This window comes from Argentina anserina, chromosome 4 (genome assembly GCF_933775445.1).
Source record: "Argentina anserina chromosome 4, drPotAnse1.1, whole genome shotgun sequence".
NCBI lineage: Eukaryota > Viridiplantae > Streptophyta > Magnoliopsida > Rosales > Rosaceae > Argentina > Argentina anserina.
Window position 1 is genome coordinate 10,289,131 of NC_065875.1, and position 25,889 is coordinate 10,315,019.

The following is a 25,889-nucleotide window of genomic DNA, read 5'->3' on the forward strand; positions in this document are numbered from 1 at the left end:
ATGGAAAGCCCTATGAGTCTAGTTTCATAACCGTTGGAATCGCAGCAATCTCATTTTTCTAGAGGAAGTTATGTTGATTTACTAAGCAGAGGTCAAACTGTCCGAGAATGAAAAGAGGAAGTAATCCTAGTTAAGGAAGGAAATAAAGTGTCAGTCGAATTGGACTTTTATTAGGGTTTTTCTGAGCATATATTATGGATAGGAAGTTGAGTTATTTGATGCCCTTAGATCAGTTTATCATCATAAAAAAAGAAGGGCCAAGATTAGCTCAATTTTATAGGGTTTCTTCCCTATATATAGGAGACTTAATAGATGAATTGGGGGATCTCCTTTTGGCTGCAGCAGCTCTCCATCTCCTGCCCCTTTTTCTCTACTCCATAATAGTTTAGGTTTTTTATTTCTCCTTAGTGATTTCCCTCTTGGTGATCATAATAGTTGTTCTCGGAGTTTCGACAAACAAAAAGTGTAACTCTATGAATTCTTCTTTTTATTTTAATTCAATCTTTATGTTGTTCATCATCTTATTCTCCTTCTTCCTGTTTTATTTTGATTATTAGTCTATGTTTATGTGTGATTTATTATTCTTACGTTATCATATGATGTTCTAGCTATTTGATTCATGCTTGTTAATTGGTTTTAGATCTATGATTCTTGTTCTTCATACATATGTACCTTGTTTGTGTTTGGACCGCGTTGGTTAACATAAGTGGGTAGGGAAATCATAGATTGCATGTTAATATGAGGTATTAGGCTGCGTCGGCTATACTCTTGTATTAGTATGTTCGACTTTATATTTTTCATACTTAATGATTCATGTAATTACTTAGCTGCGCCGGCTGTTTTTATATGAAATATTCTTTGTATCTTGGCTGCGTCGGATGATGTTTAGGAGGGTTCAAAAGCACTTAGATAATTACTTGGCTGTGTTGGCTGTCTTTATCTAAGGAGTTGATTCAACGTTAAACTTGCATGTTTAGGTTGCTAGGATTGAGATAGCGTAATATTGTTTTGTGTTTACATATGTGTGTGTGCAACAAGGAGGGTTACCTGTACATAAGTATTTTTTTCGTAGGAATTTAGAAATAAACACATCTCTCAAACAATCTATCTCTTGTAAATATGTGAATATCGGTAAATAATTATTATTTTTCTAATGCTCTATCTTGCAGAGTACCCTCAATCCCCGGCCTCTAAAGATACCCTTACTTAAACTATACTATCTTCTACAGGGTTTATTGATGGCCTTCAAACGGTTTATCAGGAGCCCTTCACACATGCTTATGAAACATAATACTTGCATATCAACTGTCTCTTATGTTTTGAAAATGCTAAATCATGGCGATGGAGAACACGAAGAAGAAGAAGCACACTTAAACATAGAGGCAAACGAAGGTACAGACCACCATTATCTGCATCTTCAACTTAATTATGCAATGTATTGTAGATCCCTCTGTACAACAATATCAGCTAGTGCCACAGTCATTCCTCCACCGGTGAAAGCATGACACATATTGAAAGCATCACCTACTAGAAGAGCCCCCGGAGTACGCTGTGGATTGGCAGGCAGGCTTCTACCCCGGTTTCCTAAAGAACTCGAAATCGGACCCGAGAGCTTGTTGTTGCTGACGTCAAAAGCCGAGAGCGGGACAAGGACGCCAAGCTCCTGGGGAATCGTGTCAGTGAGGAGGTTCTGGTGGAGGTCGATGACGGGGGAATCGGGATCGACTGGTGGCTGAGCAGCACTGAGTGGTAGTCGCGGAGGAGGACGGGCGGACGTGGGAGATGGAGTCGGGGTCGGCGGCGTCTGTGGCAGAGCAGCACGGAGTGGTAGTCGTAGATGAGGCAGAACTCGGTGGCGGTAGCGGGAGCTGGCGTCGGCTGGCTGACTGCCGATAGTGGCCAAGTAGCAGAGGGAGGAGAAGAGGGAGATGGTTGGTCTGATGAGGAGAGAGATGAGGAGGATGGTGAGAAGGAGGTGTGATTGAATGATTGAGTTTTGTGGGTGTGGTCGTCCTTTAACCCGCTGTCCCCCCCCCCCCTTTTGACCTTTGCTTTTGTTACCTTTGTTTGATTTTGCCCTTTGTTTTTTTTTTTTGTAAGAATCATGGTCTGATTTTGACTTTTTTTTGTAGGATTTTGACCACAATTTGAGAGTCGCAGTTGATCTAGCCATCTGACTGCTTTCGAAACACGTTGATTTCTGGCGGATTTGAAGAACGTAAACGACCTAATCGCTTGAATACTGTGATTTCATAGACTTGACAGCACTTAATAAAAGCGTTTTAGGCTTTACGCATCATATTCACCACGGTGGCTTTCAAGAGTTTCAAGAACGTAAACGATCTAATCGCTTGACTTCTGTCAATTCATAGACTTGACGGCAGTCAATAAAAGTGTTTTAGGCTTTATGCATCACATTCACCATAACGGCTTTCAAGAGTTTGAAGAACGTAAACGACCTAATCACTTGATTGCTGTCAATTCATAGACTTGACGGCACTCAATAAAAGTGTTTTAGGTTTTACGCATCACATTCACCATGGCGGCTTTTAAGAATTTGAAGAACGTAAACGACCTAATCGTTTGACTGCTGTCAATTCATAGACTTGACAGCACTCAATAAAAGTGTTTTAGGCTTTACGCATCACATTAACCATGGCGGCTTTCAAGAGTTTGAGAACGTAAATGACCTAATCGCTTGACTGTTGTCAATTCATAGACTTGACAACACTCAATAAAAGCGTTTTAGGCTTAACGCATCACATTCACCATGGCGACTTCATGAGTTTGAAAAACGTAAGCGACCTAATCGCTTGACTGTTGTCAATTCATAGACTTGACATCACTTAATAAAAATGTTTTAGGCTTTACGCATCACATTCACCATGGCGGCTTTTAAGAGTTTCACGGATGAGACAATCACTATCCTCGACGATGTTAAAGATGAGCAAAATGATGGCACCACCTTAACCGTATATCCCTTGATAGGAGCACTTTGTGCTACGTTCTTGATATGTTTTTACCTCCATTTGTACTTTGCTTAGCCCTTATTGTTGTAATATCGAGTCATTGAGTCACAATAGTTGTCTTGGACGGTATTGGTTGTGTCTTTGTGCTTAAACGAGTTAAAAATGAAAAATTGGTCTAGAGTCCTAGTTTGAGTAGGAATCCTTATAGGACTAGGAAACCTAGTTGGATTAGGAGTCTTCATCTTTCTATGTTTTAGCCGCATTTGCGATATCTTGAGAGTACTGTTTGCATTAGGAATCCTTGTTAGACTAGGAAACGTACCATTTGGGAAAGTCCTACTTGAACTCAAACTCTTATTACGAAACTTTCCTAAATGAACTTTCTTGTTCTAGTAAGTTTCCTTTTTGCAAATTAGAAACTTTCCTAATCTAGCTGAGCTCATCTATTACATGTGTCTTTTTAAGACAACAATGTCTAAATTAAGACATTATTTTCGAATGAATTATCTTCTTCTCATTAATTTTGGTTTTTATTTTCAGATAAAAGCGATAATTCATGGGAAAAGAAAGAGGCACGAATTGGAGAATTTCAAGCAGTCCTATTCCATGTTGGAAAAGAATAGAGCACGGCAAGGAGCTTGAAGATGAAGCTACTCATGTTTTCAGCCCATATCCAAGAACAAAAAGGAGAGTCCAGCCGTGCTATCTACACATGAAAGAAATAAGGAGCCGTGAGCTACAAGGAGTCACATACACACAGATTAGAGGAAGAGAAGGACATGATTCCGTCCAAGTTCATTGAGGAAAAGAAGGGAATTCAGCTGTGCATTTAAAGATAGAGCCGTGTGCATCTATAGATAAACAAGGAAGAGATGTCGTGCTATCCAATTCAGCCAAGGAGAAGGAGTCCAGCCGTGTAACCCTAGAGAATCAAGGAGATAAAGGCTGAATAAATCAAGGAAACAATGAGAGCCATTCGATCCCATCATTGAATCACCATCATAGCTGTGCATCCTTCATGGATCAGCCCAAAACCGAGCAACCTCTCCTCTCCTCCTTCCTCTATATAAGGCACGGCCTCCCTCACAACTTGGCATCTCCATTCTCTCACAAACAAGCCTGAACCTCTGCCAAAATACATCCAGAAAATTCAAGCCAAAAACTTCATCCATCACCACCTTGCCGTGCCATCCTCTTGCCTCTTCCACCACCGAATTCATCTTGCTCCATCCTTCAAGATTTCTAATGTGTGATTCATCCATGGCTTGTAATTTTTATTTAGGTTTTCTGCAATTTTCGATTTTATTGTATGATTACTTGGATGATCTTTTCGGTTTCATATATGAAGAATATAATTTCAGACTTCTTTGGTTTTATGTTTTGATTGTATGAACTCATGAAATATGTATGTATGCCGTGTGTTATGATCTAGGGCAGTAGGGTTTCCGATTTCTTTTTAGGTTTTATTTCAATTTATTCCATGAACTTGTACATCTAAATCAATGCTTGAGGAAGCCAAGGCCATGGTTCTCCTAAGGTTGCGATTTAATTCACCAAAGCGTTCTTTGATTGAGTATGCACTCCGTGTTTCAATTATTGGTACTTGTATAAGGTTATGATAGTTCTAAGAATTTGCATGCTTAATCAAGATGAGTGACGCCATGCTTGTTTAACATGTTTCTAATTCGACTTATTGTGCTTATGTGCTACTTTGTTATTTAATTAGTACGCTTCGTTGTGTTGAACTCTTGCTAGCATTTGTTTAGGATTGAACGTTTTGTTAAATCTAAATAATTAAGAAGTCTTAACGATTAGATGAACCGCTTCGGGCTCTAATTAGAATTAGAGTTGAAATGGACTAAGAAGAATCAAAAATACTTACTGCCTATATGTTGTTCTATACGTGTTATACATGTTTCTTGAGTAGAATTCGTGTTTTGGTTATGTGATGAGTGGTGGATCAATTGTATATAAGTAATTTAGGATTTATTTTAAATAGTAGTTTTAGAATCCAAATCAAATCCCCTAATAACATGATAAGTTTTGAGGCCCTTTTGATTCCCTGGACTGAACGATCACTGCTTATTCTATACTAACGATGATGTTTTTCAGGGTATTTTATAGACGTTATAACCAACGATCTATCATCCCTCTCTTACCGAGTCATTCGCTTTTAAAGCTCCATTCTATGGCAGCTCAACTCCCGTCTTGCAGTGGACTTATGCAGTGAATCACCAAGTAGCCATCTTCCGACTGCCCAAGTCTGGCAACGAGGAGCTAAGTTCACACGTTTTGATGCTGAAGTATGTATATCGTGACAAAGATGCTCCTATTTTGATGGAAAAACCCTTATTTTTATTTTGGTGTGACTGAACTTAAGATTGTTATTCTCAAGCTGCCTACGTATCCTTCTACAGAAGAAATCAAGTCATCACATAGTTCAAAAGTTTTATTTTTGTCTTATGGAGTTTAGGCTCGTGCAGACTTGCAGTATTTTTGATGTTTTCAAGCATGGTACTTCTTCAAGAACTTACCGTTAATGGGACCGATCTTCAAACCATCTTCCGCCACAATTTTGTAAGCTCCATTGGTGTATACTTCTCTGACGACATAAGGACCATCCCACTTTGACTTGAATTTGGGGCCAGTCTTGTGCGTCATAATGATGGGTCTTCGAACATCAAGAAATAAATCATCAACTTGAAATGACCGTGGTCGAACACCTTTGTTGAAGACGTGTGACATCCGAGCTTAGTAGCATTCCAGGTGTTGTTGTGCATCAAGCCTCTTCTTGTCCAAAGCTTCTAATTCTTGAAGGCGCAACTTGACATTCTCCTCATTTGTGAGACCTTCTTGCAAAGCGATTCTTAATGACGGAATTTCTTTCTCTAATGGTAACACGGATTCGACACCATAGACGAGAGAATAAGGTGTAGCATTTGTGGCTGTCCGATAGGCCGTTCTATAAGCCTAGAGAGCTTCGCCCAGTTTCTCATGCCAATCCCTCTGTTTCTTCCTAACAGTTTTCTTCAAAATGTTACAAAACTTTTTATTGAATTCTTCTGCCAAACCATTTGCCGGACGTTGTACATCGAAGAGAAGTGAAGCTTGAAGTGGAATTTCTTGCTCAACTTTTTTATTGCGGTATTCGAGAAATACTTAGCGTTATCTGCGATAATGCACTGTGGTATACCATAACGTTGTATAATGCTTCACGTGATGAAGTCCACAACATTTTCTTTCTTTATTTCTTTCAGCGGTATCGCCTCTGCCCACTTTGAGAAGGAATCTGTGGCTGCCATAATGTACATATGACCACTCGATGATTTCGAAGTGATAGGTTCGATTGCATCCATTCCCCAGACGTCGAATGGGTGCGAAGCAATTGTCGAATGCAACAGCTCAGGTGGCTGATGAATGAAGTTGGCATGAAACTAACAACCTTGGCATTTTTGTGCATACTCCATACAATCTTTGACCATGGCGGGCCAATAATACCCTAGTCGTCTTACATGAAAATGTAACTTCGGTCCTAACTGATGTGCTCCACACACTCCAGAATGGACCTCTTCCATGGCTTTGATCGCTTCATATTTTCCCAAGCATCAAAGGAGTAATCCGTTAAATGATCTCCGATATAAAGTTTCTTTGTAGTAGAGGAAGCGCGGTGCTTGCTGCTTGATGCTCCACCTTTGCTTCGAATCTTCGGGAAGCTTGTTGTGCTCAAGATAGTCGATAAAATGATGCGTCCAATCTTTAACATCAATGGTGTAAACTGACACTACATGAGAACTGGCACACTGGAGTGAAGGTTTTGTTATCACGACCCACCTTTGGAAAATTGGGATGTCCAAAATTTCGTCTCCGAACAATGCTAAAGTCGCCACCAAGTTTTCCAATGCGTCTGCCATTTGATTTTCTTTCCATGGCACATGTATGAGTGTAACATTATCAAAACCCTTCAAGAGTTGTGTGGCGAGTTGGAAATAAGGTACCAAATCTTCCTTCTTGACCTTGTAATTAGTGAGCAGTTGATCAATCACCAACTTCGAGTCTCCATACACTTCGAGACTTTGGATTTCAATTTCTAACGTTGTTTGCAATCCCATGAGCAACGTTTGGTACTCTGCGACATTGTTGGAGCACAGTTCCCCAAGTGTGAAATAATAAGGCAATATCTGTTTTGTGGAGAGACAAAGATAACACCAGCATATGCCCCGTCTGCCCTAGATGAGCCATCGAAAAACATCTTCCAAGTAGAGAGGACATCTGCAAGGAAGACTTCCTCGTCCAGGAATTCATCTGAGATTTCCCAGTCTGTTGGAATAGGGTGGTCTGCAGGAAGTCGGCCAACGCCTGTCCTTTCACTGTTTTAGCGGGCACATATACGATGTCGTATTGGTTCAATAGTAACGCCCACTTAGTCATGCGCCCGGTTAGAACTGGTTTAGATAATATGAACTTAACTGGATCGGCTCGCGCCACCAAGTACATTGTGTAAGCTTGCATGTAACGCCTCAACTTTTGAATGGCGAAGACGAGTGTAAGACACATCTTCTCTATCAGCAGATAATTTAGCCCAGGTCCAATGAGGGTCCGACTTAAGTAGTACAAGGCTTTCTCCTTTTTGGCTTCATTTTCTTGGGCAAGAAGGGCCCCAAGTGATCTCTCTTGAGCCGTGATGTAAAAGATAAGAGGTTTCCCGACGATAGGTGCACCCAACACCGGACGATTCACCAGGTATTTCTTTATGCTCTCAAAGACATTGTGACAAGCTTCATCCCATACAAATGGAACATCTTTCTTGATGAGTCGACTGAATGGTTGGCAACGGCCCGCCAGGTTCGATATGAACCGTTTGATGAAGGCAAGTTGTCCTTGGAGGCTTTTCAACTCACGCAAATTTCTTGGCTTTGGCATTTCCTGGATGGCTTTAATTTTGGATTGGTCTACCTCGATGCCTCGATGCTTCACGATGAATCCAATAAATTTTCCAGAACTGATTCCGAAGGCACACTTCAAAGGATTCATTTTTAACTGGTATTTGCGTAACATGTCGAACACTCTTCGTAGATCTTGCAGGTGATCACTTGTTGTCTTTGTTTTGACAACCAAATCATCAACATAGCATTCTACATACTTGTGCAGCATGTCATCGAAAATTTTCTGCATAGCACGTTGGTACGTTGCACCGGTCATCCTTATCTGGTTGTAACCTGATGATCCATCCATGAATGATAAAACCTCATGCCCGGTTGTCGCATCTACCATGAGCTCTATGATTGGCAGAGGGAAATCATCTTTTGGACATGCCTCATTTAAGTCACGAAAATCTACACAAACGCGGATTTGTTCGTTCTTCTTCTTGACAGGAACAATGTTTGCGATCCACTTGTGATACTGACCTCTCTAATGAAGCATGCGGCAATCAACTTATCAACTTCTGCTTCAAAATGAGGAATAAGTTCTGTTCGAAAGCGTCTTTGTGTTTGCTTAGTCGGCCGAGCCTCCGGTTTAACAGCAAGTCGATGAACTGCTACCTTTGGATCCAGGCCGGGCATTTCTTTATACGTCCAAGCAAAGACATCTTTGTACTCGAGCAACAGATCAAGATATTGTTTTTCTTCTCTGGAACTTAAAGACGCACTCACAAAAATAGTTCTTGGGTCTCCTTCTGTTCCCAAGTTAATCTACTTAAGTTCGTCCATAGTGGCTTGCCCCGTCTTCAAGTTCTGGAGGAGCTTCGTCTACTTCAATTTCAAAATCTTCATGATCGTCTTCCTCTACGGTATCAGCTTCTGCCACCGTGACATGGTAAGAGATTTGGACAATGTTATCCTCACCGCCATTACCGAGGTTGCTATCTCATTTTTGGCCAGTGAATATGATGGTATGTTGCTTCACTTTGAGTTGATCCGTAGAATCCACTTCCAACACACAATGCCTCTTCATGCGTGACGGGATAACACTTCGGATTTCTTTGCTCTTCGCTCGACTACAAGTCGTTTTCCTCTTGCATATTTGTCGTTCCTTATGTTCTTGGATCCTTTCCAATGTAAGGTTTCGCGGAATGAGGTTTGACTTTTTCTTATCTTTGTCTGAACTTGACATCCTTTTGAATACGGAAGGCCGAGTGGTTGTACTACTGATGCGATTGAAGACTGAACCTCTAATTGTTGTCATGTTCACACGGTCAAAAACCGACACCCTTGTGATTGATCCATCAATACGTTCAGATGTTGCTCTTCGGGAACCTGGACGAATGCGATCGAACGACGAAATGTGAGGGGTTGACTGAACCTCTTGACTCTTCTCTTCAGCTACCTCGACACTGATATGATGCATATTGGCTCGCTCCGCCCTTCTTATTCTTGAAATTCTGATTGGCTTGCTCGAAGTGAAACCGAGACCAACTTTAGAAGAATCAACTGTTGCCCCTTGCTCTCTTCACTTCTTTTGTGGCTCATCGAGCTCATGCGTCATATTTGCTGCAGCTTGGTCGTCCTTTTTGATTGATGAATCAAAGTCGTATCCGGCCTTTTCTAACAGCTTGTATGCGTTAGGATCGAACCCTTCACTTGTTCTCTTCTCGGGCAGCAATCCATGTTCCTTCTTACCTTGAATTGGTTTGACAAACCCCTTTAGTGGCTGTTTAGTAGGATTTCGGTTGCTCACCTTAATTAATGGCAATGTTCATTCCTCCCTCAACAATTTCACATCATTCTTTTCTAATTTTCGTGGATACTCTTGTGACTTTGTGCCCACAAATGGAGACTCGCCTCCCTTCGTCTAGACTTCGGGACATAGCGAAGGACAAGAAAGGCAAAGGTGGCTTTTTTTTCCGCAGACGATGTTGCCGCTTCATATGAGAGTTTTTGCGACACGTCACCATGAAGTTCAATGTCTTTTGATTTGACATCATTCTCCCTAACTTTAGCGGCTTTCCCCGTAGAGAGTACTCCGACCGGAATGACTTCTTTCATTGACTCCTCATCTATGTAGAATTTAGAATCCGCAAAGTATGATTCAGCTTCTGTGAATGGTTTGGTATCTCCTACCACGGTTTTTACACCTCCGCGATGTAACTTGAAGCATTGGTGTAAAGTGGATGGCACGATGCCATTTTCATGCACCAATGGTCGTCCCAACCATAAGTTGTACGAGGTCTTCGCATCGATGACATGCAACAAGTTGTTTGATTTTAGCTCTCTGATGTCCATGTCTAGTCTGATCATCCATATCGCTCTTTGTCCTCCTTGGTTGAAACCTTGGATCATGAGACGACTCCTTGATAACTCATCAACATTGATGCCGAGTTGAGATATGGTTGACTTTGGCATGATATTTACTACTGATACTCCGTCTATGAGCATGTGATTCAACCTCCGCTCTCGCATGTACACTGTCGCAAAAATAGGCCGATTATATGGCTTAGAGCCCAATTGGAGGTCATCATCTGTGAAGTGAATGTTATCACAATATGCATCACACGCGCCACATTCTTTCATGCTTGTGGAGTGTTTTCCTTCATCAATTAGCAACTCCACAAGTGCGCATCTCGTTGATTTTTACAATTGCATCAAGTCAGAGGGGCTAAGTTGGAAAGGTAGACTCTCTAATTGTTTCAACACCTCATTTTTCTTTAACTCTTGACTTGCACCTATTTCTCTTGCTTCAGAATATCGTCTCCTTTGGAGCTAACTTCACAACTTGTTGCCATTGAAGTGACCTTCAGTTGTTTTATAGGCAAGTGCTCTATTGACAAGTTCTGGCAAAGAGGCTTCCACAAATATGGAACGACTTTCGTCTTAACGCGTCCTCGTATGTTCTCCTCCCGTCGTGGAGGTGATTTTTATGACTTGGTTGGGCAATTGGTGAATTTGACATCATACCTTTGCGAGTTCTTCTTCGGGTGACCAATATCCATCATTCATCATCGGCATTAGAGGCAACTTGGAGGATATGCGTGGAAGCAGGACATTCTTTAACTTCTTTGGTCTTCTTATGTTCGCGCGCCTCCTTTGTGAAATAGAACGGTGCTTTCATCGGGTGAAAAGGGAGTGAAACTGGCTCGAACTATCCGAATGTTACGGCAATGCAATTGACTTCAGCAATGTCGTTAACGTCCAGCTTAATCTTTCCTTGCTTGGAGAGATTCATTATCAAATATTTGAGAACAAAGCACTTCTCTATAGGGTGACTAACGAGGCGATGATATTTGCAATACTTCGGATTGCTGACACGATGCATTTCTTCTGGACGCTTGCACTCTGGAAGATCTATTATCTTGTTTTTGAGCAGATCTTCTAACATGCCCACCACATCAGAATCTGGGAACGGGTACGTCTTTCGCTCCATCTCCTTCAACGTGCGTTTACTCCTATCGTAGGTTCAAGGAGGTTCCACCTTATTGAACTCTTTTTTATCCCGTGTAGAGATCTTAACCGGTGTAGTGTTGATAACCATTGATTCTTTGGAAGGCTTCTTCACAACCTTGTCAAATCTGCTTCCGAAGACTTTGTCTTTTCGTTGGTCAACCAGAGACTCATTCATTCCCTTATGACTTGCCAAGCTTAGCTCCATGTCGTGGGCTCGAGTAGCCAACTCTTCGAAAGAACGAGGTTTGATTCATTACAAGATGTATAGAAAATCAAAGTGCATGCCTTGGATGCACATTTCAACGGCTGACACCTTTGATAGTCGGTCCTTGCAATCAAGGCTAAGTAAGCGCCATCTATTGATGTAGTCGACCGCGGGTTCATCCTTCCGTTACTTCGTGCTAGTTAGCTCCATCATGCTCACCGTCCGCCTTGTACTATAGAATCGATTGAGGAACTCGCACTCCATCTGGTCCCAACTGTCAACATACTTCAACGAGTGAACAAACTGCTTCACAAGGTGATCGCTTTCTGTCCCGGCGTTACGGAAATTTCCACAAAGTGAGCGACGTGTTGCTTTGGGTTCCCTTTACCTTCAAATTATTGGAACTTTGTTGGTTGATATCCCAGTGGCATCCTTAAGCTGCTGATCCTCTTAGTGTAAAGTTTGGAGCAAGTGAGGGAGTCACGAGAAGGACCTCCATATTGAGCCTGAATTGAGTTGGTGATGATGTCCTGTAATTGCTGGAGTGATGATAGGAGCACAAAGTGTGACGTTCTTAATGTGTATATGCCATATTCTTATGCTTTGTTACTTCTTATTTAGTTGTTTTAGGTTCATATTTGTCATTTCTATGTTCTAAGGAGAGCTATTTCGAATGTAGATGATTTGATGATGAAATTGTGCTAAGTGTTAGAAATTCTTATTGAGCTAGGATTCCTTACTCGACTAGGACTCTACTTTCCTATTTTCATTCTTTCTTATTCCTTAATCGTCGATTTCTTTTCAGGAAAGACAAATCATACTTGGACAAGGAAGTAGTGATGCCGTGATGCATTCCTAGTGAGACAAGGAAATCATGTCCAAGTTGAAGAAGGAGAAGAAGAGGCCAGCCTAGCTATTCCTAGTTGAACATGGAGAGATGCCGAGCAGCCATGTATGTTTTCCTATTGGATTTGGTTTCCTACATCAAGATGGATTTGGTTTCCTACATCAAGTTGGATATGGAGTACATGAATCAAAATCCATAACAAAGAGGATTTCAGCTTCCCAATTGGTTTCTATCTCCTAAATGGGACGGCAAGAGGCTTCAATAAACTCCTATATAGAGGCTCGGCCTCCCCATTCAGATCATCATCAACCTTGCACACAAGCACAAGCCATAGCTCTGCCGAAACACTCTTCCATCCTCCAAGAAATCCTAAAACCGAAATTCATCATTTACCATTCTTTGGATTCGAAGCAAGTAGCCTAGGATCTTCGTTTGCTTTGAATAAACCCCGTAGGAATATTTCAAAGTGTAACTCTATGACCTTCATGTTTTATTTCGGTTTTATGTGTTTTTGTTCTTGGATGATTTCTGTTTTTGTTTTGTTAAAGTTCAATTCAATCTTGTCTATGAGATAGTTGTTCTTTCGAATTGTGTATGAATTAAAGATTTCTATTTCTATTTCAATGATTTATGTTTGATGCCGTGAGTTATTGTTTTGTGTTCTTGATCAATTTTCGATGTGTTCTTATATTGCATGTGTGATTAAGACAAGTAGTTGATGTTGCATATGTTAATCATTCAAAGTTAGTAACGATTATGATACAAGTAGTGGATTAATTGTTCTTTGGTTTTTTTCACCGATTTTTGATTCTAAGTTTGGCAGTGGATAGGTAAGACAAGTAGTTAAGCTCGAATGTATCCATGTATTAGGAACCAAGTAGGAACTTGATGCATGATCGAACTTAGTTTGGAATCTTGATACCTACGGCATGAACATGAATGAGAAGGGAATTCGATGGCTTTGTTCTTACATGATTTGTTTGGTGATTGCTTATGTGTTGGTTGGTTGATCACATGTATATATTAGTTTAGGTTTTATTTACTGTTTTTACAACTCAATCCGAAACCTATATCAAGAACTTTTTATATCTTTATGAATTTGTGTTAAGTGTTGTGATCCTAAGCCCTGGCTAGATCCCCGGTTTGTGAACGATACCCTCTTGCTTTATACTACTAACGATGCTTACAGGGTTAAATATTGATGTCGAGTAATCGAGCATTCATCAAGTGATAAGGAACCAAGTGAGTCGCCATCGTTCTTGGACGTTTCTCTCTTTTCATTTACTTTGCTCCTGCCAGGCGACCTTTTGGTGGAGTTCTCATCATCGTGATCTTCCAACTTTCTATAAAGTTAAGCGATTTGCACGTCCTTTTCTTCAACCGTTCGGGTTAGCTTTTCAACCATCTCCAACAGATTGGAGAGTTAGTCCTCGATCGTGGATGTCCCCGTCTACCAAGACCTGCGCATTGTCAGAAGAGGATTCATGCGTCATAGAATGAAAGTTATCGCCATCTTCTTTGGGACTTCCATGGTATGATGTCGTGCTTGATTCGTCATAAGAGAAAACGTCTTCCAGGATAGGGCCATCACCATGAACGGATAGAGGAGATTGCTTATTTGGCTCCTTCTCTTTTGACACTTGCTTCTTCCCACTCTCAGAGACATGCTCTATTGCTCCCAAGCTCTCCAAGGTGATGACTAGTTGACGAGGCTTACTAGAAAGTGCCATAAATGTTGTGGGTTGAGCTCTAGCCACGCTCCGGGTGACAAAAGCAATCGGTTCACTCTTTGATTTGGAGAATGTTTGTTTGGATTTCTTGACCAGCTCGGCCTCTCCGCTTAATCTCGCGGTTGTGGACTTGGATTTCGTCGATGGAACGGCTTGGTTGTTCTTGGAAGCCATCGCACAAACGAATTTGAAGACTTCTTCGAAGAAGGAGATGAGAGGCCAAAAATGTCCCACTGGGCGTGACAATTTGTAGAACGAGAATCTGAAAACAAATGAGAATGTAGACACGTGTACAAATAAAAATGTGATTTATTTATAATCAAGCGCGAGGTTACAATCTTTGTGAACTCCTCTGATTCTATCTCTGTATGTAACTTGGCTCAAGGGTGACATGCACTTGATCTTGAGAATTTGAGTTTGGATTTGGATTTGATGAAGAACGAGTGATTTGGTAGCTTGATGATTCTTCGTAGACTTGAGTTTAGATTTAGATTTGATGAAGAACGGGCGATTTGGTAACTTGATGATTCTTCGTAGACTTGAGTTTGGATTTGGATTTGATGAAGAACGAGCAATTTGGTAGCTTGATGATTCTTCGTGGACTTGAGTTTGGATTTGGATTGATGAAGAACGAGCAATTTGGTAACTTGACGGTTCTTCGTGGACTTGGGAGACTTCGGGATTTCTCGAGAATGATCTTGCTAAGTGGTTTTCTCTCTTCTTCTCAAGTCCCCTTCTCTCATGTTGGAATGGGTATTTATAGTGTCAAGACTTCTATTTTATAGAATATTTTAATGACACTAAAATAATAAATTTCTTTAATTGTATAATTAAATCAATATGTATTTTCTAATTAATTTAAAATTAGTTATTCTCATAATTAAATTAAACAGAAAATAATTGATTTAATTATAACCGTTAAGAAATTTATTAATTTAATCAAATATCCGATTACCATTTCGAATCGTCAATGACATTCAATTTCCGATTTAAGTCAGAATCACGTAGCTTCGATTACGATCATTCATTTATGTGCTGACATGAGTTTTATTCGGATCCACACTAACTTTGTTGACTTTTGGGTCACGTGTGCAATTTTGTCGGGCTCTTGGTCGATTTAAACATTTAATGAAAATGATTTACTTCATTAAATTTTATGTGTCTACAGTCTAGTCTTAAAGGATTAGCATCCCTCCCATATGGCAAGGTCAAGAAAAAACCTTATACTGTATTATGACTATCATCCCATAAAGCCTATTGATAAACTTCAGCATCTTCTTTCGCATGTGGAAGCTCTCTTAATTTCTTGATGTATGAAGCCTGTAAAAGGTTCCCCAAAGTGCAATGTAGATGGAAAAATTAAGGTTTGGGCGAGGGTCAAAGCATAGAATGCAAAGTAATGACATAATGTTGTCTCACTAGATAGTATACAGAGTAACTAAACTGACAAAAGAAAATCCACAGACATGATTAATTCCATTCAACTCCTCTCAAGGCTATGTCATATTGTCAATGGACCAAATGTAACGTTTACAGACATCTAAAATGTACATACGGTTTGATTTGTGAGATACTGAAGTTTGCTGTTTGAAACAATCAATTATCCCTACATATCAGAACACACAACTTGTTCTTTGCAACAAAATGCCGAATGCAGTAACCCTTAAAAGTAACAAAACATTTCTTCAGGCAGCAGTAGTTGACCTTCAATTTTTAGGATTAATAGGTAAGGCCAACTGGCAAGTGAACTTCACATTGGTAATCAGAATGAAGAAATAGACAAGTGACTGGATTCTACATGGGCGGACTGTGTCTGTTCTCTGTTAACCTTCTCCAAACCATCTTCCCACAATGCAATAAGGTTAATACAGCGATGAAGTAGAGGAAAGGAATACCGATAATACATCCTCCATATGCAAAATTAACTAGTGTCTGAGAAAGAGAGGAAATGGGTCAACAAGATGCATTGTAGCATAATTTTGGAGTAATATATTAAATCATAATTAAAAAGTTTAACTATAGTAATCTGTTTTTACGTTTATTATGCAACAATATAAGGCATTCTTCTCAAAAATCACAATCAGTAAGATGTGTTAACATATTTAAACACCAACAGTCTTCCTTAAGTATGTGAGGTTAGTGACACTTACCCCCATCCCTGCAGCAAGATGAACTAAAGGTACAAAGATCTGATCCACTTTATTGCCTTCTGCATATCCATTAAATGCAATGACCATTGAAAATGTGTGAATTGTAACAAATGCAAGAGCCATGATAGCTGTAAAGTACAAGAAAAGAAAATAGTCAGAATGACAAAGTGACGGAATATATGATCTAACTTTTCTAAACCACCAAAGCACTAGTTGTATAAGTGAAGGAATTTTTATAACAGTTGTCCTAAATACATGTGACATATATTGGAATAATTTCACCATGAATGGATGTGTGGAAGCAACTGTAAGGCTCTGACTCACCAGAAAGAAGAAAAAAAGGTATCTTTGAGCACCTATCCACAAAAAAGGTTCCTGGACCAAATGCTGGTGTTAAGAGACTCACACAAAAGAACACTGCATGCGCCACGCCATGACCCAAACCACCAGCTGAGTAGAATTCATTGAAAAGATATCAGCTAGAGAATCAGTGATTAACATTGTTGTCCCTTTATTGAAGTTTGAAGGCATGGTGAAGAGAAAACCATGAAACTAAGCCGCAGATGGATACATCTTATCAGATAAATTGAAATTTTTAGACTTTGGTTGCTAGACATGAAAGAAAAAAAAAAACAAAGATATTCGCATACATTCAAGTTTATAGCATATATTATGTAAAGACTTAAAGTATCATCAGGCGTAACACTAATAAAACTATAAAAGCATGTGATTGCTAGTCCATTGCAGCATTCTATCACACCATTTTAAGGGTTCCATTGCAGCTAGACAAAGCTAATCTTTCAAAAAGAGGTTGTCACTCTGAACCAACAGAATTAGGAGTCGAGATGGGGAAAACGAAATTGTGCTAACAAACTGCAGAAACCTACTAGACAGAAGGAATTGTAGAAAAAGCAAGGATGAATGCGAGTCTGAGAACATCATAAATCTTACCTAGAGCAATTTGCATCTTATCAGTCAGATATAGGCGTGGTTTAGAAACTCTATCAGCAAATGCATCTAAGGCATCTTCCAGCTTCCTATATAAGCAAAAAGTGATGTTATATACCTTTTACAACTAATAACCCAATTTTAGAAATATACTCATCACATCACCAACACCAAATCTCATATGCAACCAAGTTGAGGGGGTGAAAGGATTACATAGGAGTGCAACATTCAGAACATCTAAGGGCTTTTATGATTACCTAGAACGGTGATAGAAAGAGTGATTACTGAAAATAGAAATTACGATACCCAACTTGTATAGATCACATGAATCACTATATGTGATACATAAAGCTGAATTAGATGGAAAACTGAAGTATGTTTCACTCGCCAAAATTACATTTGAAGCAATGTAGACGGAAAAAAACAATACTTTACAGACTCCCTATAATACTAGAACATTGATTCACATAAAATGATTACACAGCAAAACTTGAAGAGTAGAGTAGTAAGACTGGCAACTCACTTGTAGACCTTCCAGAAGAGAAGGCGAAGGGCTTCTTGGAAGAGAACAGAGGTGAATATGAGGAGAGAATAGGGCCACCACGCGGATGAGCTCAGAGGCAGAAATGCCCTCCACACTCCCGACAGCATGATCAGGCTCACCAGCCATAGCAATGTACTGACCAGATTAATTGAGTTCAACAGATTGATATTCGGTAAACCCTAGAACGGAATAGAATTGGAGAGTCTGAGTAATTACCTGGAGAGGACGGTGAGAACCAAGAAGGGCTTTTTGGAGATGACGGAGATGAAAAGGGAGAGAGAAGGGCCCAGCGCTATCAAGGCGTACCCGATCCCTGCCGTTATCGTCATTCAACCCCTCTGCCGCTCTTCTTCTTCTGACTCCTCCTCCTCGTTCATCTCTTCATTTTCCGGCTTTTAACTTTCCATTCTTCTTCCGCTACTTTATTTCATTTTATTTAATAATAATTCAGTAAATAATAGTTTGCAAAGTGTTCTAATATGTAACATCAATGCCGATTTTCTACAACTCTAATGTTGTGGTCACTTCAAATAATTTAGACATTTATTTAATTTTTGTAATATTACATATATGTGAGATGAAATAAAAAAAAAGTTAAAGAGGTATCAAATATTGAAATGTGCCCAAAATTATTTCGTCTAGCGATACCAGTTTTCCCTCTGCACATGGGAGGTCATGAGTTCAACTCACAGCTATCACACTCATTGTAGTATTAGAGATTTTTATTCGATTAAAATAATATCAAAAAATATTATAAGGCTACACTTCAATCTGTAATACGATGTTCTTTGGAGCCCGAAGATGAATCATACGAGTTTTGGTGTGCTACAAGACTGTAGCTAAAAGATTTTTTTTTTTTAAGTGGCTTTCACTTAAATAAAGAGTGATCGTGCTCGACAGTAGACTGTTGAAATTCATATCAAATTGACAACTTATCAAATTATATGTCATCAACCATCTTAATTACAATTATCAACCTTTCATCATCACTAATATATAGCAAGGAAAAAATATTTGTTACTCCTTAAACCGTATCCCTAAAAACAGTTTTATCCCCCGCATTATCAAACTAGTTAGTCCCTAATCTCTCAATTCTCAACAATAAGATCAAAAGTACCTAAAATGCCCTTTTTAGCATAAATTATTAACTATCATATATTTAATATAATTTTTTTTTTTAGTTTTAGAGCATACTATATACTAATTTCAGCTATTTTTTTAAATGGTCATTGGCAATTGATAATTAAATGAAAAATAATCAAGCAATATATGAGATGAACACACATAACTCACTTGAAGAATATTAACATATGTCTGGAGAATTCATATGATTTTGTGAGTATTGGTCAGGTGATGAAGAGACTGACTCTTCAATAATACGTATAAAAAAAGTAAAAAAAACACATAGGTTCGCAGATGTAAGACGCCATTTAGTTTTTTTTCTCATTTTAATAGTGTATGTCTATTTTGGTCATTTATCATAACGAGGATGTGTATTAAGAGGTTAGTAGGTGCATATAAAATTTTACAAAAAAAAAAATACAAAAGAGAACGAAATTAATATTAACTGGGTCTTTTAGTCATTTATTAATTTAATTGATCCATTTGGACCAGTAGGGAAGCGAATGCGGCAGCAGATTCTAATGTAACCAAGAACCATTGCTTTATGAGATTTTAAAGCTGATCCATGAGAAAGGCAATGAGCTTCGAGAACGAGTTCAAAGATGCCCACAACATTTCTATAGCATACCAGATGAGTCACGTAGTAGTTAGTGTGATTGCTTATGCACAAATCGTGGGTGTGCGTATGTGGCGGGGGGATGGGAAAAATAGAACAAATCATGAGCTGAAAACAATCCGTATAATCTAAGTTTATCATCATCAAGAATAGAACAACTTTCCCTAAGCTAGCTAGGAAAAATAAATAGACCGGGGGATCGGATATAGCACTTGTCTTGTTTCGAATATTCAGAAAAGAGGGTGAGGATGACCTCAAAACCAAGCTGGGAAGGAAACAGGGAGTGGCGAAAAGCCTGTAAAACCTAATATTAAGAAAAGAGGGTGAGGGGGGCAAATGTAGATTACCTAAAAACAGTCCTGCATCTAAATTTATCCTCTCCAAGAACAAAACACAAGCACAACGTCCGGAACTAAAACTATACCATATGAAATATATAACCCATAATTTAACCTATAACTTAAGGCTTTTGTAGCAGAGACTACAAATAAATTAATCAGAAATTGAAACAAGAGGGGAAGCGCATCTGCCCCACTACTTCTAACCAAACGAAAAGTTTCTCTTAACAATCCTTTGCCATTGCTTGATTGACTTCTGATGCATTATCTTTTTGGCTTGGGGACTGCATGGTTGATCCTAGTTTCATGTCCCCACTATGTTCTTGTTGTTGATGTTGATGCTGCTGTTGCTGGTGCTGTTCCTGGTGCTGCTGTTGCTGTTGTTGCAGTTGTTGTTGTTGCTGCTGTTGCTGTTGTTGCAGTTGTTGTTGTTGCTGCTGCTGCTGCTGCTGTTGCTGTTGTTGCAGCTGTTGCTGCTGCTGCTGCATGTGTTGTTGCTGAAGTTGATGCAGTTGATGTTGCTGAAACTGATGCTGCTGCTTCTGAGAATGTATCTGGAGCTGTTGAAACTGCTGTGCAGTCAGAAGAGTGTGCATAGCTTGATTGTTTGGATAAAACTGCTGGCCAGGAGTAAGAGCACCACCAGCACCAGGAGCAACACCAGTGCCAAAAGAAGCAAAATTCATCATAGGTCCACCATTAGGCATAGCTTGGCCAGTCAAAACTTTCAGGTGCTGAATTTCCTCTTTCAGTGCTTCATTAAGTGCTTTTACAAAAACCAAAGCAACACTTTCTGATGAGTTATAATTTCATTTGCAAAAAACAAAAAAAGGAAAAAAGGTACAATCTAAAATTTAAAAGAAAACATGGATAATAGTACGACTCCAAAACGTAACAAGCTAGACTCTCCCGTAGAAACTAAAGTTCAAGATTTAATGCTACTGGCTTAAGGCACAGCTAGCCTATGTATTATTATGTCATTTATGTGAATGATGAAAAGGTTTAAAGTTACACCAATTTTTTTAAACATTATAACTGTTTAAAAGCATACCATATACCGGAGACAGCATGCCATATACTGGACAAAAAAATAGCATACAGGCACCCAACCCCGTTGCATGCTTAAGAAGATTAAATCACAAGGCATCAAACTTATTACTAGGTTTTAAAATGAAGCACAGAATATGACAGTAAATTTTTATTTACATTAAAAGGGGAGGCCAAGAGCAGGAATCTTTTACATCAAGTTGTCAACAAAATCATTGGTCAAATTTTCTAAAATGAATTCAAATGGTCAGAAGCATATTACTGATATACACATAATGGACTAAAAGTGGGTTTCGAACAGAAAAACTCTACTTGCTTGATATTGTTGAGAAACAGTAATTTTAATGCACCTGAACATGCCTAATTCTATTTTAAATCTTCTAATTATTGACATGTTTTATGTTTCATTAGTATTTTCTTAGCCATAGAGGCATAGACCATTCCCTAAAAGTCAGGGTGTGTGACTTCTAATAATCACGATATTAATGACAGATTTGGCAATATGAGAGCTACTGAGAAAACCAACTTATCAAAAATAAACATGAAAATAGAAAGTGCCTCACCATCTTGTAAGTGAACCTGTTGTTCCATTGTTTGCAAGCGCAATTTCAGTTCACTGTTTTCAGCAGTCAAACCGTTTGTATCTCTCTGTGCTCATAAAAAGTTAACAAGAAAAACAATTATTTGCCGTCCTCATTATATCTATGCTACTTAAATAAAAGTAGTTGATACTAGGGTAAACGCAAATTGCTTGAATAGGTCTTCTTGTGATAAGGGGTACTGTTTCGGCATTGAAGATTGAGAGAGATAGTGCTCAATCATAAAGATATATATACCCCAAAGAAAAGTGAGCGGGCAAAGATTTTGGGTTGTGCGAAGGGTAATTGACCTATGAAGCAGTGAAACTTTTCTTCTGTGGGATAAAGTCCATTAAGGTGATTAAAATAAGGGATGACGATGTGGAGCTTCTGTGGGATAAAATCGAAGGTAAATCAGCTATGTGATACAGTCCATGTTCGGCCCTTTAAGGAATGTGTATCATCTGAGTTAAAAGATAATCTTTTATTGAAATTTATACTGCTTGACCCTAATTTTCATGGGGAATTTCTTGTATAGTTCTGCTGTCTTGTTTTTGTCTAATCAACAGCTTTTTCCAATCAGGGGAACAAAGAAAAGACAAGGTAACTAGACATCAGGGTTAAGCTAACAGAAATCACCTGTAGAAGAGTCAATTGAGCAGACAACGATGTTGCTTCTGTTTGTAAGGTCTGAACTTTCTGTTCCAGCTCTGCAATATAACGCATCTTCCGTTCCTTTGATCTTGCAGCTGACTGCCTATTTGCCCAGATCCTATTCATGGCAAACATATATAAATAATATAAATCATGATAGCAAATTGAAACAAAAATGAGAGAAGGCATCATCATATCTTTATCACATTTCACGAGAGCTAAGTAAAGAGGGGGAAATATTTCTTGGCATAAATAGAGATACTAAGAAAAAATAGAAATTGACGCATACCTGAAACATAAGACTTTTATTCAAAAAGAGAATTATATTCACCTCTAACTATAAAAATAATGGGAAAAAAAAAACCATGAACTTGTTAGGTACACTCCTTACATAATACTGATACATGATACTACTGTTACCAACATCTGGACTACAGTGTAACCAACAAACTTTAGAATAGAACTACTAAGGAGTACAGATTGTTAGGTAACAACAGGATATCTGACCCCAAGAAAAAAAACAAATCAGGATAGACTTGGGTTCACCGGTTAAAAGCTGAAGAACAGAAATAGCAAAACTCAGTAACAACTGAAGAACTTAATATCATCCTCAAAAGTACTACAAAATCATTAACTCCATCAAATATTTGTATATGCACATATCTAAGAGTGACCAAGGGATGATACCTCTTTGCACGTTTTGGATCAATAAGGGCAAGTTCCGCAAGCTTGGTAGCTGACAATGCTTTCTTGGAATCAGCTGCAGACATCTCTTCAGAACTTGATACCAGCATCTCCGGTTTGATGGTTGTTGATCCATCCATTGATTGGCTATGTTGGTGCCTGACTCTGGGTCTCTCATGCGTACTGATGTTAATATTGTCTGTTGTGAGCGCCCTTGTCGTCGGTGCTAATACTTGAGCGACTTGTGGAGCAGAAGTTGATGGTTCACCCAGTTGAAAGGAAGATGTGGCAGATGAAGAATTGAATTTGTCCATATCAAGGTACATGGATAACAAGTCTTCCTCTGTGTCATCTGAAAATGAAGGACCATCAGCACCACCCACAACACCAAGGTCACTATCAAAGCTAATATCATCAGGAAGGGTCACGATTTCCGAATGGGCACGTCTATGACCCATTTTCCTTGGTGGGTAATCTGGCATTCGGCTAATATCATGACTAAAGTGATTAGATTCATTAGACATTCCGTGACCAAAAGGACCCTGATCTGCAGTAGCACCAGTGGCCAATGGTAAAAATGATGATGATGAAGAGGGTTCAGATTTCACATTGTAAGCAGTTCCAGTCGGCAAAAAACTCGAATACCTCCCTGAGGGCGGTGGTAAACCTCCACCATGAGCAGGATACTTGTCCTTATCCATCTAGAATAATCACAAATGTTAAGATGTTACAACAAAACCCTCGAAGTGAGCTTAACTAGATGACAAAATTAATCAGACAATAGATTACAGCACCCATGAACTCAGGATCAGTACTTTGAACCATAACCCTTACAAGCAGGTCACACATAGTCACACCAATTTCACTAATTTGAATATAAAGAAAGCTTTATTATACGGATTAGAACAAAAGACAGATAGTCAGGTACCGCAACCGATTATGTTGACCTTTTAGACAAATAATCGATCACCAGTCGAAAATTCCACACTAGATACAGATACAAGCTTCACTCACATTAACAATTAGAACTATGGCAATGATTGATTTTATCATATTATACAATAAGAACCAAAATTTCCATATGACAATGTAAGAATTCATTTAAAAATACCAAGAATTCATCTTTAACACCAAATCAAACAAAGCAGGATATCAGACCAAATCATATGACTCATAGTTTGTTCATATAGGTACAGAATTACAAGTAAACTAGAGCAATTGAAATCAAATAAAATCATATGAAGATGAGGACTTACAGCTGAGATGAGTGAGCTCGGCGACGAAAGGCGCGGATCTGCGATTGGGTGGTGGCTTGGACGAGCTAGGGTTTTTGCTCCGGTCACTGGGTTTGGTTCATTTCGGTTGTTCTGGGAGATCTCCGGAACAAGGTGACGGATCTGATGCTGCTCCGTTTTAGTTCAGCTCGAATGTTTTGATGCTCCAATTTATACTAACGACGTTAGACTTCTGTTAGTAATAAGCCACGTGGGAGTATCTGATTCGCGGGCTGGGATTCTGACACACTGGCCGTCAACCTTTTGGTGGTCCCAGGCCTGTAATTAACTTCCTTTCTTATCTGTCCGTATTGATTACTTCTCACCATAGTTATTTCTTTTTTCTTTATTTAAATTCTTTTACATACTCGCAGCTTGCATTTGTTTATTGTCTTTATTCACCCATTTACTCATTTCATCTCATATTTTAAATTTAATATTAAATTTACTTATTTCACATACTTATTTTTTCAAAATTGACCTTAGATGACATATCGAATTAAAAAATAAAATTTTTAAAGACAGTCTTTCAATTAATTTATAGTAATATAAAAAGAATGATACAGTTTCTTAATAGAATTATAATTTGATTCATATATTTCTTTTTAATTTATTCTCAAAAAAATTAAGTGTATCTAATATAAATGCCAAAAAATCATAGATTAACAACTTTGAGTTGTGGAAAAAGAAATCATAGATTATCAACTTTGAGCAATGAAAAAAGATTGATTTTGGTGTTAGAATTTTTATTTGTAATGTTCACCAGATATTATAAAGATGTTATTAAGTTAACAATAATGATTTATGATTTGAATATCGAACAGAAAAGATGAAAACTTTCAATGAATAAGAAATAAATGTTTTTAGATCAGGTGGAAAAGATTAATATTTCATGACAAAAAAAGTATTTTTTTTTTGTATACATATAATTAATTGATTAAGTATTTTTAAAAATTAATGTACTTAATAGTCATTTTACACTTAAGTAATAATCTTTCAGTAATTAAAATCTTTATTGAGTGAATAAAGGAATTAGTGGGGTGACAATAGCCTCACCCTTTGTTTACTAAAATATATTCAACAAAAACCAAAAGAGATAAACAGGTTAAATAAGAAGTGAGGCGCACATTAAGTTATCGACATGCAATCGATTACTTACTTTGTGAAGTTTGAGAATAAGTGATTGTTGGTTGATCACTTAATACATATTTAGCATGGTTTTTGTTGAATTTTTAAGAACTTAACAACGGTTGTATACATGTTTCTTTTGTGGTTTTTATAATTTGGGAATAAGTGGTTGTTCATTGATCGCTTGATAGTTTATACATATTTAGCTTGGTTTTTGTCAAATATTAAGAAACTTAACAGCGGTAATATATATACATGTTTCTTTCTTCTTTTGATTTAATAAAATTTGATACAAAAGCTCGACGAGAGAAAACCAAGCTAACTATAGAACAGAGTTATTATGAGCTCTTCTTGATCTAAAAACACCATTTCAAGCATTCATGTAAGTATTGACGAGTCTTACAATTCTAGCAATAATAGAAGTATGCCTATCAAATTACCTTCAACTAACTTGACCAATATTGAGATAATATAAGCCAGTATACTCTTCAAAAACTATTTCATCTAGCTCTAGAGCTAAGTGCATTCGATCCTAAAAGACTAACCAATTTATTTTCCTAAATCACCTGAAAAGAATTGAGCATATAGTTAATGTAGATCACGATCAGGGGCGGATCCAGCCCATGCAGAAATTTTTGAAGCCCAAAAAAATTAATATAGTGATGCTAGCCCAAGAA

The 25,889-nt window shown here is 38.5% G+C and overlaps 2 protein-coding genes across 3 annotated transcripts; both read right to left on the reverse strand.

The window, feature by feature from the left end:
* Window positions 1-15,586: 15,586 nt before the first annotated feature.
* Window positions 15,587-18,145, reverse strand: LOC126791052 (gamma-secretase subunit APH1-like). The gene is made up of 6 exons (XM_050517448.1): window positions 17,988-18,145; window positions 17,751-17,906; window positions 17,231-17,316; window positions 16,604-16,729; window positions 16,280-16,407; window positions 15,587-16,061 (listed from the first exon to the last, which is right to left on the reverse strand). The coding sequence occupies exons 1-6, from the start codon at window positions 18,098-18,100 to the stop codon at window positions 15,924-15,926; spliced, it is 747 nt and encodes a 248-aa protein (XP_050373405.1). The 5' UTR covers window positions 18,101-18,145; the 3' UTR covers window positions 15,587-15,923.
* Window positions 18,146-19,914: 1,769 nt separating this feature from the next.
* Window positions 19,915-24,212, reverse strand: LOC126790468 (probable transcription factor PosF21). 2 transcript variants are annotated; one of them, XM_050516705.1, is made up of 6 exons: window positions 24,067-24,212; window positions 23,456-23,511; window positions 22,814-23,357; window positions 22,112-22,244; window positions 21,458-21,542; window positions 19,915-20,613 (listed from the first exon to the last, which is right to left on the reverse strand). In XM_050516705.1, the coding sequence occupies exons 2-6, from the start codon at window positions 23,484-23,486 to the stop codon at window positions 20,072-20,074; spliced, it is 1,335 nt and encodes a 444-aa protein (XP_050372662.1). In that variant the 5' UTR covers window positions 23,487-23,511; window positions 24,067-24,212; the 3' UTR covers window positions 19,915-20,071. The 2 variants fall into 2 exon arrangements, with proteins under 2 accessions (XP_050372662.1, XP_050372661.1); XM_050516704.1 differs by having other exon boundaries at window positions 22,814-23,511; window positions 24,067-24,206.
* Window positions 24,213-25,889: the final 1,677 nt, after the last annotated feature.

Excerpts from the sequence above, each read along its gene's own strand:
- LOC126791052 (XM_050517448.1), bottom strand. The coding sequence starts at position 18,100 with ATGACGATAACGGCAGGGATCGGGTACGCCTTGATAGCGCTGGGCCCT. Across the intron at positions 17,317-17,750 it reads CTCTTCTGGAAGGTCTACAA|GAAGCTGGAAGATGCCTTAG; the intron begins GTGAGTTGCCAG and ends TTGCTTATATAG. Across the intron at positions 16,408-16,603 it reads ACCTTTTTTTCTTCTTTCTG|CTATCATGGCTCTTGCATTT; the intron begins GTGAGTCAGAGC and ends TGTACTTTACAG.
- LOC126790468 (XM_050516704.1), bottom strand. The coding sequence starts at position 23,511 with ATGGATAAGGACAAGTATCCTGCTCATGGTGGAGGTTTACCACCGCCC. Across the intron at positions 22,245-22,813 it reads GATCCAAAACGTGCAAAGAG|GATCTGGGCAAATAGGCAGT; the intron begins GTATCATCCCTT and ends TGCCATGAATAG. Across the intron at positions 21,543-22,111 it reads CTCAATTGACTCTTCTACAG|AGAGATACAAACGGTTTGAC; the intron begins GTGATTTCTGTT and ends TTATGAGCACAG.